The following is a 15,924-nucleotide window of genomic DNA, read 5'->3' as shown; positions in this document are numbered from 1 at the left end:
CTGAGATGACCTTCCGACGAACCGTGCCCGCCGGGCGACCGTGACGTCACCGCGCGCCGACTGACCCCTGTGGGGGATCGGAGGGGTGGGAGGGGACATCAGACTGAACGGGGGTGAGGGGACCAGGATATATCAGCAGGCAGAAGTAATGGAGAGAAAAAGGAATTGATAAATGGTACGTGCAACGTCGAAGCCACGAAGTTTTAAATTCAGCAAAATGCTATCACGGTATATTACCTTCTTTCTATCGCTATTTTTCGGAATGATTAAAGGGACACTCCCACCTTAACATTAGTTTTGAGTTGAGATAGCCAAATTGGTGGCCATGGCCTGCAAATACCGGTTTGGGCACTCACAACATCGACAAATGCTTTAATTCGGAGATATGGAATTTCAAACTTGCAGTTTTCGGATTCTAAGGGGCTAGTGCATTGGTATGCCCCCTTAGAATTTGTGACGTCAGCGGAGATCTAACGATTTTTAAATCTTTTACTAAAACGTTTGGTAGCACGCGGTGGTATATGCTGCTTTGCGCGCAACAAATGCCGCACTTTCAAATAAAGTCGCTAGGAACAGCGGAGATCCCAAAAAGTAAACAAAAGTAAAAGTCTAATATCTTGAAAACCGGTGAATATTTTTCGATGAAATTTGGTAGATATTCGTTTTCGCTCTTTCTGAACCGAGCGACATCACTTTCGTGCCAATTCATTAACTTTTTTGAAGGTGGGAGGGTCCCTTTAAATGGTTAAAATTCGAAAGAACAATGAATAACTTTCGTAATGCCTACTTGTATTCAATAATAACGTTGTGATCACATACCACTGATGAAAAGTTGATCGCTTACACCACAGCTAGCCTTGGATTGTTTTTTGCTTTGTTGCTCTCACCTTTAAACACCTTTCAAGTTAGTGCTACCCCAGTTGCGTTTATATGTAGTCACTCATCCGTTGATAAATCGCTCATCCATGAAATCATGCACTTATCAAAGAGTTCCCTTTTACCGTCCGTCCAGCCTCCGCATCTGACCATAGGTGTGCCACACGACATGTTAAATGTTTTTGATGTGTATTTATCCTCATACAAATTAATCATCACCACTGCGCGTCTAAAAAGCATTGAGACCAATATACTGACCATCGGTGGGAAGTGCGGACTAGTTCGTTCACCGTAGGACACACAATGCACTGGTACACTGACATGATACGCCCTGCATGCACATACACTCGCGAATTACAGCTAATGTGTGGTAGGTATTTACACTGGCCTTCTCCAGAGTATCAGAGTCAATCAAAGCCCATAAAAGCCCAGTGGGTACATAAGCAACGCCTGTGAGCCACCTTTCTGACCTGAGCTCCGTTTTCTCTGAAATACGCCCCAAACAAAAACGCAACTGAGCTTGAAATCGAGCTGTCTGGTCGACATATTGTAATTCTTATAACGAAAATAATCATCAGTAAAACTTTATTATTTAGCAGTAGTGAAGTAACCTAAAAGCAATTAATCTATCAATCGATCGATCAGAAACCTATGGAAAAACGGGACACAACGACTAGTGATTTTCAGGCCGAAATCGACAGCGACGGAAGGGATAGGCTGTACCGCATTACAAGTATGTGTTGCGGCACAGCATACCATGCACTGTTCACTTGTCCAGCTTGGCACGAATATTCGCCGCGGTATTGCTTTTGGTCGATTTGGTTCTTCCCTTCAAACGCTGAGACTGGTATCTCAGAATGAGTTGATCTGTTTTAGAGGCTTTTTGACATGTGCTGTAGCTACTGATCTAAGTTAGCGCAGAAGTGAACGTATTTACTTTTCTGACCATATATATTCAACATATACTACCAATAAAGAAATAGAATGAGATAAACGGAATCACATTCTGAGAATGGTTATGTGAAAAATTACTGCAATACCACTAAGTAGTAACACAAAGAAGAGAAACACACTTCTCCCAATTAATATATTATCGGTGGGTTGAAAAATTGCTTATTCCAGTAATAACCCATTTGTACCCAATTTTCTTTTGCATTGTCATTAATGCAGTAACGATACTGTTGCTGATGGGTCATTGATTCACCAGATGCATTACTAACATATCAATACTTCAATAGTACATGCTAATTTTCCTATTAAAAAAAAAAACGGTGTCGCAGTTTGGAAACAAACATGAGCATCGCATAACAGAAGCCTTATTAATCAAATAGCACCAGAATGCAAAAAGCATGTCACATATCCGATATCCATCAATACAAACAGTAACATGATCGACATTCTATCTTCACACAAGCTCGTGGAGTAGGTCGCGGGCCGTGACTAGCTTTCAAGCATATCACTGGGATATTCGACACTGGTAAACATCTACTGCATGCATTTCAGGGGGACGATGCAGTTTTTGAGGTGCAAGATGCATTCTTTGAGCTCCACCCTCCTAGGTAAGCAGAGTTCAAGGTGCATTGTGCAACGGCGTGCCTGCAGCCCTCTGGGAAGTAAGTACCACGCTTAGCATTGACCACACTCACAAGTTACAAAAGCGAGAATTCCAAACTGTCTCGAATATACAAAATCCATATTTTCGACGAGGAGTGTTGAGGAGCATCTGCAGGCCCTTCGAATTAAGCTGGTATGCGCTCAACAATATTGCTCGTCCGTTGCTGGGGCTTCGGAACTTTATGTAGAAAACTCCATTTTTTTATAAGCAAAGACTATGGGCTATGATATTGTTAGTAAATTAGATACAACCAAAATCCGACCCTGCCATTTTTCAATAACCATCTATTGGCTGACATTTCACAATACAAGTCCACAGATCGGCAATGACGCAAAACTTGCACACGAACAAGCCGGATGAGGGTTAAAAAAACGACACCAGTTGCAGTAGAAGTTCCAGCTACGTTTACAGTGTGGGGCCACACCACTAGGTTCACTGCCAGGTTACAAAGGTCACTCGGCGCAGTCGGACGGGCCCGTCCGGCCAGTATAAGTACTCTCTGCTCGACAGACTGCTCTCTCTATCACAGCTCACACGAGTGGTAGGCGGGTACCGGACCAAAGTACGAAAGCAGCAGTACGCATGGTAGTGGAACGAAGCGCCTAAGTTTGTGCCGCAGATATTCGTTTGAGATAAAATCAAAACATAATTTGGAGATAACTGTGCACTTTATCAGAAAAAAATTATTAAAAAATGAGTTTTGGAAGGGAAATATTCATTTAAGAGGCATCTGAAACGAGCGATATTGGTAAAATATGCTCATAAAAGGATTCAAATATTTTCTTAAATTTTCAAGCTGCAGCTCTCAAACGATTTTATCTCGTACGAAAATCTGCGCACAAACTCTTGCGCAATACTCTTGCCCGCGTACTGGAGACACCCAGACTTAATTTTCTACGTACATTCACTTAGGACCTCGTGCTTACGTACTTTTGCGTACGTACTATTGCCAATGCGCACTTGGGTCCGCCTAGCCTAGCCGCCTACCACGTCCCAGGCTGTCCGACAGGCCGTCAGGTCAGACCCTCCTCCTCTCCGGAGAAAAGGGACGATCAAGGGCCGTCGCCGCCGCGGGAAATATTGGCTACGTGTTGTGGGTGGCCGCGTGCGGGCCGTGCTGAGATGATTGTCAGTCGTCAGCCAGCTCAAAGTGGAACTTGGCTCGCAGAGGCAGACTGAGCTCCAGTTGTGACACAGACGTCACCGTGTTCAGGTTACTGTATCCAGACTCCTCGATCGGCTCCAGATCGTTCTGCAATAACGAGAGAGGTGAAGATGACAGTGGGTAAGCGACACAGCGGGGAATTTGTGTCATGAGTTGGAAACTCTGGCTAGCTCATTTCTTACATGAGATGAAATAAACAAAATACTTTAGAGAACTGGCAGCCTACCTATAAATTCATGAACACTAATGACTAAACTACCACATTATTTTCAACTAACGACGGCATTATCGTTCAGAGCGTGTTGCCTAATGACCAGATAAGTGCCACCACAGACACAGCTCAACACATCAATACATCTCTCCATCGATGTACATTGTACAATCTATGTACACCTCTACCCACATTCCCACATCTCTAAACGCGGCGTCACTCACGTCACAGTTCATCTTGGTCTCTCGGGCGATCATGGGCAGAGTGGAGGAGGCTGTGCCGACGCGCCGCAGCTCTGCCTCAGACACCTCGTCATCGGTGGTCAGCAGCTTGCCCTGGCACTTCCTCACCAGGAACACGACGAACGGAGGCAGGATGCCGGCGATGGCCAGCATGCCGGCAACGATCAGAGCGAACGTCGGGTACTCGCGGGAGACGGTCTCACCCTGTCGGCGTTGGAAGGAGGGAGAGGAGGTCATCACATGCATCTTTATATATTGCAGAGTCTAATTGACCTCCAAAAACTGGCCAAAGGTAAAAGTAAAAAGAGGGCGGCGTGTATGGCCGGTCGTAAAGCTTTCCGCGACGCAATAGACTGGAAATGCGAATGAGAAAACAATTCATGGGGTATCGCTACATTTGATTTGCATGCAAACCTTTCCAAAGCCAACGATATGCCATGTTTTGTAAGTGAAGCACACACATCCGCATTTCAAAGCTCAAGTATACTCTAGCTTCGAGAACGAAGCATCCAAACCTAAAATGCTCACTCTTCGACCATAACTTTGGTTCCACGCAGACAAGCCGAAAGCCTCACCGAGTGTCTGTCCCACGCCAGGTAGGTGGGCGGGTTCATGAAGCGGAAGACGAGTGAGGCCACCAGGATGATGAACATCACCACGGGAGAGATGAAGTTCCAGCAGATGCACCAATACCAGCCGGGACGCTCGCCGGTCATGTCCTCAATGTCCAACGCGAACCTGGCCGGAAATGTTGTGTTAAGCATGTCATTGTATAATTGTGTGCTTAGAGGAGCGCTAAATCAGTCAGTATAGTGATGAGTGATGTCTAGCACACCGCAAGACGACACAGTTGGCATGACATGCAAATATGATAATAGGACCTACATAGGTCATCATGTATTTAGCACTAACAGCCTCCCCGCTATTTCGTCTAAACATTGTGAAGCAAAACAAACGATCGGCATCACGATACAGCGCTTATAATTACACGACACATTATCGCTCTAAAAACGGACACACACGTCTGTTTGTTTACGCTCATTTGTTACGTGAATTTCTATACCATAGATATACCATCCCTCTAACCGTAGTTTCTACTTGTTTTGTTGGGTTAGGCCCTTTCGGTCTGACAAGACCATTGCAGAGCCGGAAGGATGATAGGAATTAGAGGGAGACATTGGTCTGGGCAGGCACCCTAGTGAGTCGCCGGGGCTGAGCCCGTCCAGAGGACAGGCCACTCAGTCCCAAGGCACTCACTGCACCCGGCTACGGGGTGCGCTCCCTCAGGAGCAGCGGTGCCGCTCCAAGGGAGCAGCCCGCATGAGATAAAGTTGCCTGTCCAGCCCGGAGGGGGATTGCGGCGTGGAGGAAAAGGATTTCAGTATCCTGAGGATGGAAGCACGGAACGGTGTAGTTTCTACGAGCAGACGTACTTTTTGTAGCCGTAGACGTAGCAGACGGCCAGCATCTCCATGAGAGCGATCATGACGAGGCCGACAGTTCCGGCGAACGAGTCGAACAGCTTCAGCCAGTACTCGCCGGCGCCGGTGGTAAAGATCAGGCCGACCAGGAAACAGGTGACGCAGATACCGCCTGGGGCACAGACATGGGTCAAGGTCAAGGTAATCAAGGGCTTGGAGGGCAGAGCTGGGACGCAAGATGATAGGTGGGTGGTGTATGGAGGGAGAGAGAGAGGGAGAAAGAGAGAGAGAGAGAGAGAGAAAGAGAGAGAGAGAGAGAAAGAGAGAGAGAGAGAGAGAGAGGGAGAGAGAGAGAGAAAGAGAGAGAGAGAAAGAGAGAGAGAGAGAGAGAGAGAGAGAGAGAGAGAGAGAGAGAGAGAGAGAGAGAGAGAGAGAGAGAGAGAGAGAGAGAGAGAGAGAGAGAGAGAGAGAGACGGGGGCTAACGGGCTCCCAGCTTTCAATTAATTAAAGTGGAGCTCTACTTCTCCTCGAGTTCGTCTTTATCTGAAGTTGACTGCCCGACTTTGACCCATTTGCCGCTTTTTGCTCTCAGACGTCAAAAAAGGTTGGCGAGATTCGTGTGGAATTTGGCTCAGAGGATGCCGCCCTGACCTTGACATTCTGCTGTCAGATTAATACATACCTCTAGCTGACTTGTGCCAAGGACGTTGATATCATTTTAAAGGGACTATCCCACCTTCTAAAATGTTGTTGAAACCAGTTAAATTGTGCCCGACTTTATAGATTGGATGACCAGGAACACGGTTCTGGCATTTATTTTTCATTAAACATCTAAGGCTTCCCATATTCCAAACACAAACTTTCAAATATGTGACGTCACAGCCCAAAATTACCTCCTTCCCCAGGCCACATTACTGTCATAAAGCTGATTCTTTTTACTATGTAGGCACCACAACAAAGCTCTGACTAAGTTTTAAGCGATTTTTCAACGAACAAACCCATTTAAATCAGAATGACTAAACGAGGTGACGTCACACTAACGGTCGCTCCATGTTGAAGATAGGGCCTTGTACAAGGCCCATTTTCAAATGAAGGGAACGAATTTCTTCAACACCAAGAGGCCGCGGGGGTTGCAACCTAGATAGATAGTGGTTTCTGAACCTCGCCGCAAACTTGGCTATCTCAACTCAAACCCCATGTTAAAGGTGGGATAGTCCCTTTAATTCGACGTTAGAGAACATCCCCATCAGAGTTATAGGCGTAAATTTATCTAAAAGGTTCTGACAAACCATAACTTTTGATGATTTTGATGGCGATTATTGTCAACAGTAATATTTAACGAAGAACAGCTTCCAAAGTTAAATGACGATCTTTTGGTTTTACTAAATAAAAGACAAATGCGGGAATTTCGGTAACAATGTCAAAGTAAATGTGAAAAGCTGTCCCCTATTCTATTTAATTTAGTTCATTTTATCTGAAAATGAATAAAGCTTACCGCTGAGGATGGACTTGGAGAACCTTCTGAAGATCTTCATGTCAAAGACGGTGGTGATGACGCCCTCCATGGTGCCGAACTGAGAGCCCAAGCCCAGCGAGATCAGCATCAGGAAGAAACAGATGGCCCAGAACGGACCTCCCGGCAGCTCCACGATGGCCTGGGTGAACACGATGAACGCCAGACCGGTACCCTCGGCAGCCTGAGGGAGGTCAGGTCAGGTCATCTGTAAGGTCAGGTCAGGTCAGCATAAGGTCAGGTCAGCCGGCAGGTTAGGTCTGCGATAAGGTCCGATCAGCCGTCAAGTCAGGCTAGTTCAATTGTCTTTGGTCTTGTAGGTTCGGCAGGCGGTGACGTATGTACATAAGGATGGGACAGGTATGCACTATGCAGTAAGGTAACTAAAGATTGACTAGTCACTCAATGGGTTATGCCGTTGGCGACTCTCTGAAATATCTGAATAAAATAAATGTATCGGAAAGCATTCCAGTTGACGTAAGTAAAAATAGATGAAACTTCAGAGTCGTATGTCACTTGTAAATCCATCTAGTGTTTGTTTACCATGGCAACCCAATTCCGGGTTGATGCATCTGTTGACAATGGTTGTAAAGTGAACCCTGGTTTTACCGGAACCGGGTGACCTCAGCACTGCTCCACGCTAAGGGGCAGTGAACGAGAGTCGCCAGTGGAGGGGCCAGTGCAATTGCCAGCTCTGGTCTGCAGCGGTCCGAGCCATAATGCCAGGGGGCGTGGAATATCCCCGAAAGGACCGCTAGGCGCTATCCGGCAATGTCATGCTCTTTGCGGCCGGTTGTGCCACACTGTAAACCACATGCCCTTCTTGTGGGCCGATTCCAGGCGTGAGTATCGGACGGCGACAGATCAGCTTCAGCTGGGGCAAGAAACCAATCGTTTGGAGAATCGCAAACGAAATTTTTGATCTTAGGAGTAGCAGTAATGGGACATGACAGAATCAATTATTGTGGAGATTCAGGCATCAATATAAAATTTCATTCTTCATGGAATAAACGACTTTTGTGGTATAACACGGAATACATATTTAAAAAGGATAAACGTTTTCCGTTTATCTCATGCAGGCACAAGCTGCGTTGATTTGAAAAGATATGCGATAAAATTACATTACTTTGGTTGGTCTCATATCAGTGCAACACGTCAGTCATATTCTGGCCCTCAGAGGATCATTGTCCACGTGGACGGTTCGGTGAATGAGCGCGACCCCGCCCGCTGCCCAGATGTCGCCGACACGCCCCTTCAGCTGCACATTCCAAGACGAGCCGAGCTCGCGTACAGACGGACTGCACCGTCGGGCGGGTGAAATCCGAGCCCGGCGCCGGTCTCTGGTTACCAGCGGGCCTCGTGGCCACTGCCGTCTCGTCGCTACGTCCAAATATTTAGCGGCTCGGGTGGGTGGCGCTGGTGTTGGGCCTCGCAACAGGATGGCCCGAGTCGGCAGTGGTGACAAGGCTGGCCCACGGACCCCCTCCCCCCCCCCCCCGGGCCGGGCGGGGCGGCCTTCCTCAGCAGTGGAAGCTTACGAGTGCTGAGACGGGCCGGAGGGTAGACGGGCGCCGGTCCTCCCCTTCCGACGCGTCGGAAGGGGAGGACCGGCGCCCGTTTTCGGGGAACCATTACCAGACGCAACACCGCCCACTGCGGATGAGTTGCTCCGTGTGGCATGTGCACGATGATGTCATTTGAAGAAGGTCGCGTCTGACAACTAGCGGTAAATGTGATTTGTCACACACACGGGCCGTGTCACTAACAGAGCGGGTGCATGTCAGCCTCGCGCCACCCGGAGAGCTGGGTCGTGGGTTCGAAAACGGCCGGGGAGGGTATGACATGGAGCATGGACTGAAGAGTCGGGCGATGTGGTTGCTGGCGGAACCCACCTGGTTGAGCTGGTTCTCCAGACTGCAGTTATGCTCAGGGATCACCTCCGAGAGATTGTGGGCCAGCTCGTGTCTGAAAAACGAGGAAAATATCTGTCATAGATGGTTAAAGGGCAACACGTTTGTCACAAATAGCAACACAAGGCTTTGCAATGGTACTTCACTTCTTAAAACAAAATGCAGCTCAGGTATGCTTCATAACCGTTTAAATCACCCATGTAATGCGATAGTCAGATTGTTGTGATTCTAAAGCTAGTAAGGACTTTAAAATCAAAGTTAGATGGGTGCAGAACATTTATTTACTTTTGCTGAAATTCGATATCGTTTGAGATCTTCCAGACGCCATTAATCCCGTTTCCCACCCATTTCAGAGTGGTGAGGGTAAAAACGACATACAGGGTGTCCCACAATAACGTACCACATTTATTTTGAGCATAGCTTATGAAATTTTCAGCAGAATTTAGAACATAAGGTACCAAATGATAGCTAGCTCTTTGCGAATTTATTGGCAAGTGGTTTCGATGTCATAAATTATCGTGTTATACTCTTAACAATGCATTTTCCAAAAGTCCTCATTTTTGGTAAACGCTCGTGGTTTCGCCCCGAGTAGCCTCCTTTACTTTGAGAGGACACATTTCCCGGATAATCTTGCTGATCACAGACTTAGCAGACCCTATCACAATCTGAAGGTCAATCTGTTTTCCTGGCTTGACATGGCCGAAGATTCCGTCCGAGTATAGCCCAAGACATGGAAAACATCAGGGGTTAAGTTAGTGCAGTACGGCGGCCCGCCTTCGCTCGCGCATGAAGATAACGGCTGGTCTCCAACGCGCTTATGATGCTAAAATTGCGTCTCGTGACGCTTTATGAGCTGCCAGTACCCTTGATAATGAGGGTGTTTATAATTTTGGTTCTCTTTGAGCGGTTGGTGGCTGCCTATTTCTCTTAGTTGCACGTGCTAGGTATTGTGTCTGACAAAAGCTGGAGCCCATGGCTTACCTCAGTGTACTAAGTTTCCGCGTTACCTGCTGGCCTCAATAATAATTATCCGGAACGTTTTTGCACTGCCTTAATTGACAAAACATGCACTTACTAAAATGTATACAGTCGAAACCTGTATTTCGTCCCGTTAGTGCGTTCGCGATGAAGGAAGCTACCTCAGAATCTAGTGCGTGACGAAATATTGAAACCGATGCTAAAGCAAAATAACATGGTTTAGTTTATCTGAATATTGCTCCTCTTTCCCATCAAGCACACCTGTGTATCATGTATCAGCAAAATTTGCAAAGACCAAGCTTTCATATGATGGTAAAATTGTTTTTGTTGCCTTTATAGTTCTTGGAATATTCGAATTATAAATGTGGTACGTTATTGTGGGACACCCGGTATTAGCCGTTTTAACGACGGCCATCTGGTACACATTTGGTGCACATCTGGTGCAGATTAGGTGCAGATTTGGTCAAATTAGGTGCATTCGCTGGATAGCCCGTCGTGAAAACGGCTATTTGCTGATTTTTTGTTGGCTAAAAAACTATAGGCTTATTTCCATCCACTTGGCCGGTGAACGGGCACAAAAACGTCAGACCCAAGCCGCTCAAATATGTGGCAAACAGCTGCGGCGTGATTATATGTGAGAAGAGCGTTACAGAGGAAAAAAAACGAGCCGCTTGGTGAAATTAATAAATAATCCTAGAGTTTAAATAGCAGTCACAGAGGGACATATGGCTAATTTACCCGGGCGTCGCAAGTGTTTGAATGTCTTGACGTCAGTCTTACACAGTACCTAACATGATAGCGCTCAGTGTGCCTGGGGACTGTCTCGCCTGAATGACACCGCATGGGTGGCACCATTGCGACGGTGACCGTGATGCCATGGCAACTGAACCCATCATCAGCCCCTCCCTGCCTATTGAGCCCGGCGGCGGGGCAACATTCATCACTCACAGGTGGATGCATTTCTCGTGGTTGAGCACAGCCTTGAAGCCGAGGACAGAGAAGACGACGATGGAGGCGAACACAGAGGTGCTGCAGTTGGTGATGGAGACGATCAGCGCGTCCTTGCGACAGTTGTTCTTCGGAGGGTTGTAGGAGGCATAGGCGATCAGCGAGCCGAACCCGAGACCCAGGGAGTAGAAGATCTGAGTGGCCGCGTCCATCCAGACGGTCGGGTCCTTCAGCCGGTCCAGCTGTGGAAAAACACGGGACGGAGACTGAGAGGGACGAATGGACGTCACAAATCGTAGGGCGAACTGAACCGGGTGTCATGTATCGCTGAATGAGGAGATATATGTGACCTTCTTTCAGCGAGACACTTCTCCGAAACTTTGGATGGCAAAAGTCTGTTTGTGTTCGGCATACAGCGACTGGGAATTTACTGGATGACAGCGTTTCGCGGACTGGGCGAAGGAGAAATCGATGAGGAAACAGACTTGGCTGTATCGACACTGTATAGCTGCCAAGAACCGCTCATAACCGGATCACCTCCCCCTACTCCACCCCTCCCTCACCCTTAGCCGCGGCGATACGGAGCTGGTGGTCCATGCCAGGCACGATGATGCAAATAAGTCAACAAGCAAACGTTAATAATAAACTGGATTCCGCTAGAGGGCTGACGTGTCGAATATTACATAGCGTAATTGAATGCATACTGTCTCCGTACTTAAGTTAATTGTGGTTCGGTTAGAATGACAAATTATGAACGGTATTTGTATGCTAATAATTGAACAGAGGTTGTGTATGACATGATTAAGCAAATGAATCGCTTCACGTCTAGCTTATGGTATGCCTAAACACACTGTTTTGTTACGAAAACGCTGACTTATGTTGCCACGGCACATTAGCGAAAAGGGTCGAGCGGAGGCGGCGCGTGCAGGAGTTCATTTGGAGCGGTCCGTGCATATTTTCACAGTGTCTCAGACTCGTCTGGCCGGCTGGCGGCGGCCCATTTGCTGCGCCTGGAGCTGTTGTCGGCTCGGTGCCCGCGCGGCAGGCCCTGAATCACGGCAGCTCCGCGGGCGCCGCCAGACAGAGGTCACCGGCGTGCATGGCTACCGACCCGAACACATGGCCGTCGGCCGGCCTCGTGACCTCCTCCCTGCACCCCTCCCCCTCCGCTGGGGCGCCCCTCCCCCGGGACTCATAATGACACGCGGCGGCCGCGGCAGCCGTCCCAGTATCGACCGCTGGCGGCTCGCCATCTTCCAAGTGCGACACAGCCGGCGGCTATATTGATGACCTGTGACGTCAGTGGCGGCCCGCGCTGCCATTGGTCGGCCCGGGGGTGTGCAGGGGGTCGGTCGCCACTATTTCGGGCTGTCGCCCACGCCACCGTCAGAAGGACACTCAGACTGCGCAGAAGGAGAAGAATGGCGCCGCCCCGTGGTTATCGCAGGCAAAGTCGTAGCTTCCGGCGGAATGGTCCCGTCTTGACGTCACTGGAAGGGTTTGGGTGGACCAGTCTATTAGCTATCTCCCTGCAGCTTTAATTCAGCCCGAATGGCGCAGTTGCGGAAATTGAAACCACCCACACGAAAAGCAGGCATCTTATACCGTCTCGAATAATTTCGTGAGCATTCCTTCTAAAATATCGTCACTAGTCTCAGATTTTCAGCCATAACCGGGCCGCATTTTTAAAGTTCTGGCATTTATCTCTCTCGGACCAGCTCGGTGTGATTTGGTCCGTGGAGCAGCGAGCCAGAGGTATTCAGAGATGCTCTGACAAAGTTGGCGACGATGGCCAGTGACCGGGTCCGCTCGCCCTGACGACGAGTCGACGAGCGCTGCTCAGGGGACATGGGCCACCGAGTTCGGACACCTCGTGATATAGTTCGTACGGCGCGCGCGAACGTCCCTGCAATGTATACCTACCACTGGACTCCGAAGCAGTAGATAGGGAAACAGGCTATTTGACAAATAAGTCTCTCTTCAACGTTATCTCTGATTTTTCGTTGATTAAATGTTATTCGCATTTGGATTTTGATTTGCTCAGCACGGGCTCAAACAGCTATGTCTCACGAATAAGAATGAACAAAGATAGCTATTTCTTTCCCTAGAGCTGAATAGTTAAGTGAAAGAGGCGCGCAGGAAGTCTCGTGTCACCCATCAGCAATGGTTCCGTTGGCCACGCGGAAGTAATCTCCATATGCATCCATAGAACTGCGTCAGAGTCGCGCATCATTTCCTCCCTAGTCACCCGAACGCAGAAGGTCTACTACGTCGCCGAAAAGAAATGAGATGATAATGACCATCTACAACGTGTCTGCATACCGTGATAGGCTATCTTGTCCACCGTCGAATAACAGGATAAGTGGTCAATTTACGATTCCGTCTGAGGAAGAAAAATATGGCATATACCACCGTCTGATGAAGGAAAGGACGGCCTTCATGCCGCCCTCTGTTGGGGTAGACCTGAACTGACGAAAGCAGTCGACCTGCGCCGAGAGGTGGCGCCGCCGGGCCGCCAGGGGTGCAGCCTTACTACGAATAAATACGTGGGAGACGAATTGGGAATTTGAGCAGTTTCGTTAGAATCCTAAACCTTTTTCATGCCTAATAGATGTAGAGGTATATGTACTGGCGAGCAGCGATCATGGTACGAAGACCTAACATGAAGAGTGTTTGCGCACCCTATCCGCTCATTCCAATCGAAAGTGAATATGGTTCAAATATATGTCAGATATGCACTTCTAATTTAATGAAATGGTGACACCTATGTAATCGTAAAGGCTGCCTCAAATTATTTTGAGCATGATAAACGAGTTAAACAAAGCAGTCTACATACTTCCTTGTAATTAAAAACAGATTTAGATACGTTTGCATTTTTCTGTACGACATGAGTAAATAAGCGAAGAAATTAGTTTTTACATATTGCAAAAATACTACTGAAAACCTATAATCATAGAAAAATGAATGGTTATGCGTCACAATTACCTACCTTGGGTGTCAGCATATGCTTCAGTCCGCTGCCGGCTCCCTCCAGGGTGACCGCGCGGAAGAAGAAGATGGTCAATATCAGGTACGGAAAGGTGGCCGTAAAGTACACCACCTGGAAAAGGGAGACGGATCGGTCAGCCGGAGTCAGACCACGATATCATAGCTCTGAAAAACAAACAGACAAAACAACAGCTCTGCGGATAGAACAGCTTGAAGAAAATGGAATGTTCACTCTCACTCAAGTAACACTGCAATGCAATATGCAACAAGGTACACAAGTCACTCAGTCCACTCTACTCCATTGCACGTTACATACCAAGGCCCATTCTCGACCAAATTTACAAGACGTATATAAGACCTTACTTTGACTACTGTGACACAATATATGACGGACACATAATACAAGACGCTGCCCGACTTGACACGCTACAAAACAGAGCAGGGAGACTTGTGACGGGGGCTATGTTCAGGACGTCAACCGAAAAACTTCTACAAGACTTGGGCTGGGACAAACTGACTGTAAGACGACAAATACACAAACTCACTTTATATCATACATTCACTAATCCAAGACACCAAACGCCAAATTATATCACGATGATCATGCCAGAAACACGTGCAGAAAACACCGGCAGAACACTACGCAACTCCAACACACACACCATGCCTCCCAACCGAACCACATCCTTCCAGAAGTCCTTTTTCCCCTCAACAGGCAAATCCTGGAACCAGCTTCCCGAATCCATCCGATCCCTTCCTCCTCGTTCCTTTCAACGAGAGATCTCGAGGCGACTGGGGGTGCCTGGGCCTTCTCCCTTTTACAAAATTGGCACTAAAATGGGCAATATTTTCCATTCTAGGCTACGAATGCAAATGTCACAACTAAATTCACATTTATTTCAAATACAAAGGCACGATACACCTGAATGTGCTTGTGGCTTTGAAACAGAAAATATTCATCATTTCATTCTCGCGTGTCCCAACTATAATTTGCAGAGAGAGGAACTTTACCGGGACATGTTGCAAATTTTTGGCGAAAATTTTGGTCAAATGTCAACTACACGGTTATTACGCGTTCTTTTGCATGGCGACGATCTTGGCGGCGGGGACTGTCGTGCGGTGGCTCAGCATTTCCAAAATTTCTTGCTTCGTTCGCACAGATTTACCTATTAATTTACCTACCTCATTCAGTTTTGTGGGCGGCGTCCCCGGTGGGCTGAGTGACGTCAGCGCGGGTTGGGTCGGTGGCCTGTCGTGGCGGCGGCAGTGGTAGTTTTGTTTCATTACGCTACGTTACCTTCATTACGTTGTATGTTTATGTTATATTCGACGTTGATCTGAAGGCTATGTTCATGTTGTTTTATGTTTATGATGTCTATCTGATTATGTTACAAGAGGTGGTGCCTAGAGTCAAGCACAATGTGCTTTTGCACCACTCTTATATTATTTTGCTTTATCTCTGTTATTCATGTTCATTTTCCGATCGTTTTACTTATAGGTTGTCGATGCGCAATAAACATTCTGGAATGGAATGGAATGGAACACTCACCATCATATTTTAGCTCTTTCTGACTGACTGTTTTCGTCTATCTCTGCCTCTACCTGCCTCTTTCCATGTAGCTCCCTCTTTCATTCCCACTCCCTCTCCTTATCTCTTTCGTCCCCACTATCTCTCACCTTGCCACTGGACTTGATTCCCTTTCGGATGCAGCCGTAGACGACAATCCAGGACAGGAGCAGGCAGAGTGCCATCCACCATTTGATGCCCTCGGGCTCCTCGATGGAGGGCGACACGTCCAGCGTATGGCGGTACCAAAAGAAGGCCGTCTCAGACGACTGGGCACACTCCATGTTGATGGTGCCGTTGGGGCCGTCATTCGGACAGCTAGACCATGGCAGAGTCGCCTGGGCAGGTGGAACAGAATGTCAGTGAACATCCGGTTGGGATACTTACACGGATTATGTGCGACCAAGCAGGTCAGCGTAACAGGCAACGGATGCCTTTATGGGGCAATCTCTTGGGAAATGTGCGTGCGTATGGGCAAGACAGAATGGA

The 15,924-nt window shown here is 47.7% G+C and overlaps 1 protein-coding gene across 1 annotated transcript in view; it reads right to left on the bottom strand.

The window, feature by feature from the left end:
* Positions 1-1,046: 1,046 nt before the first annotated feature.
* The window catches only part of LOC122379328 (sodium- and chloride-dependent transporter XTRP3-like), a 36,203-nt gene continuing 21,325 nt past the window's right edge, over positions 1,047-15,924 (bottom strand). Inside the window, exons 4-12 of the mRNA XM_043361454.1 lie at positions 15,546-15,773; positions 13,870-13,980; positions 10,881-11,122; positions 8,937-9,009; positions 7,027-7,228; positions 5,543-5,702; positions 4,685-4,847; positions 4,092-4,313; positions 1,047-3,743 (exon numbers count right to left, since the gene is read on the bottom strand). Of these exons, the coding sequence (XP_043217389.1) occupies positions 3,621-3,743; positions 4,092-4,313; positions 4,685-4,847; positions 5,543-5,702; positions 7,027-7,228; positions 8,937-9,009; positions 10,881-11,122; positions 13,870-13,980; positions 15,546-15,773 (1,524 nt within the window). The 3' untranslated portion in view covers positions 1,047-3,620. The remainder of the gene's footprint in view (positions 3,744-4,091; positions 4,314-4,684; positions 4,848-5,542; positions 5,703-7,026; positions 7,229-8,936; positions 9,010-10,880; positions 11,123-13,869; positions 13,981-15,545; positions 15,774-15,924) is intronic.

The sequence above is a fragment of the Amphibalanus amphitrite genome, unplaced genomic scaffold (genome assembly GCF_019059575.1).
Source record: "Amphibalanus amphitrite isolate SeventyFive unplaced genomic scaffold, NRLGWU_Aamphi_draft 000075F_arrow, whole genome shotgun sequence".
In the NCBI taxonomy this organism is placed as follows: domain Eukaryota; kingdom Metazoa; phylum Arthropoda; class Thecostraca; order Balanomorpha; family Balanidae; genus Amphibalanus; species Amphibalanus amphitrite.
Note: the sequence above shows the minus strand (reverse complement) of the source record. Positions and strands in the feature narration are given on the sequence as shown.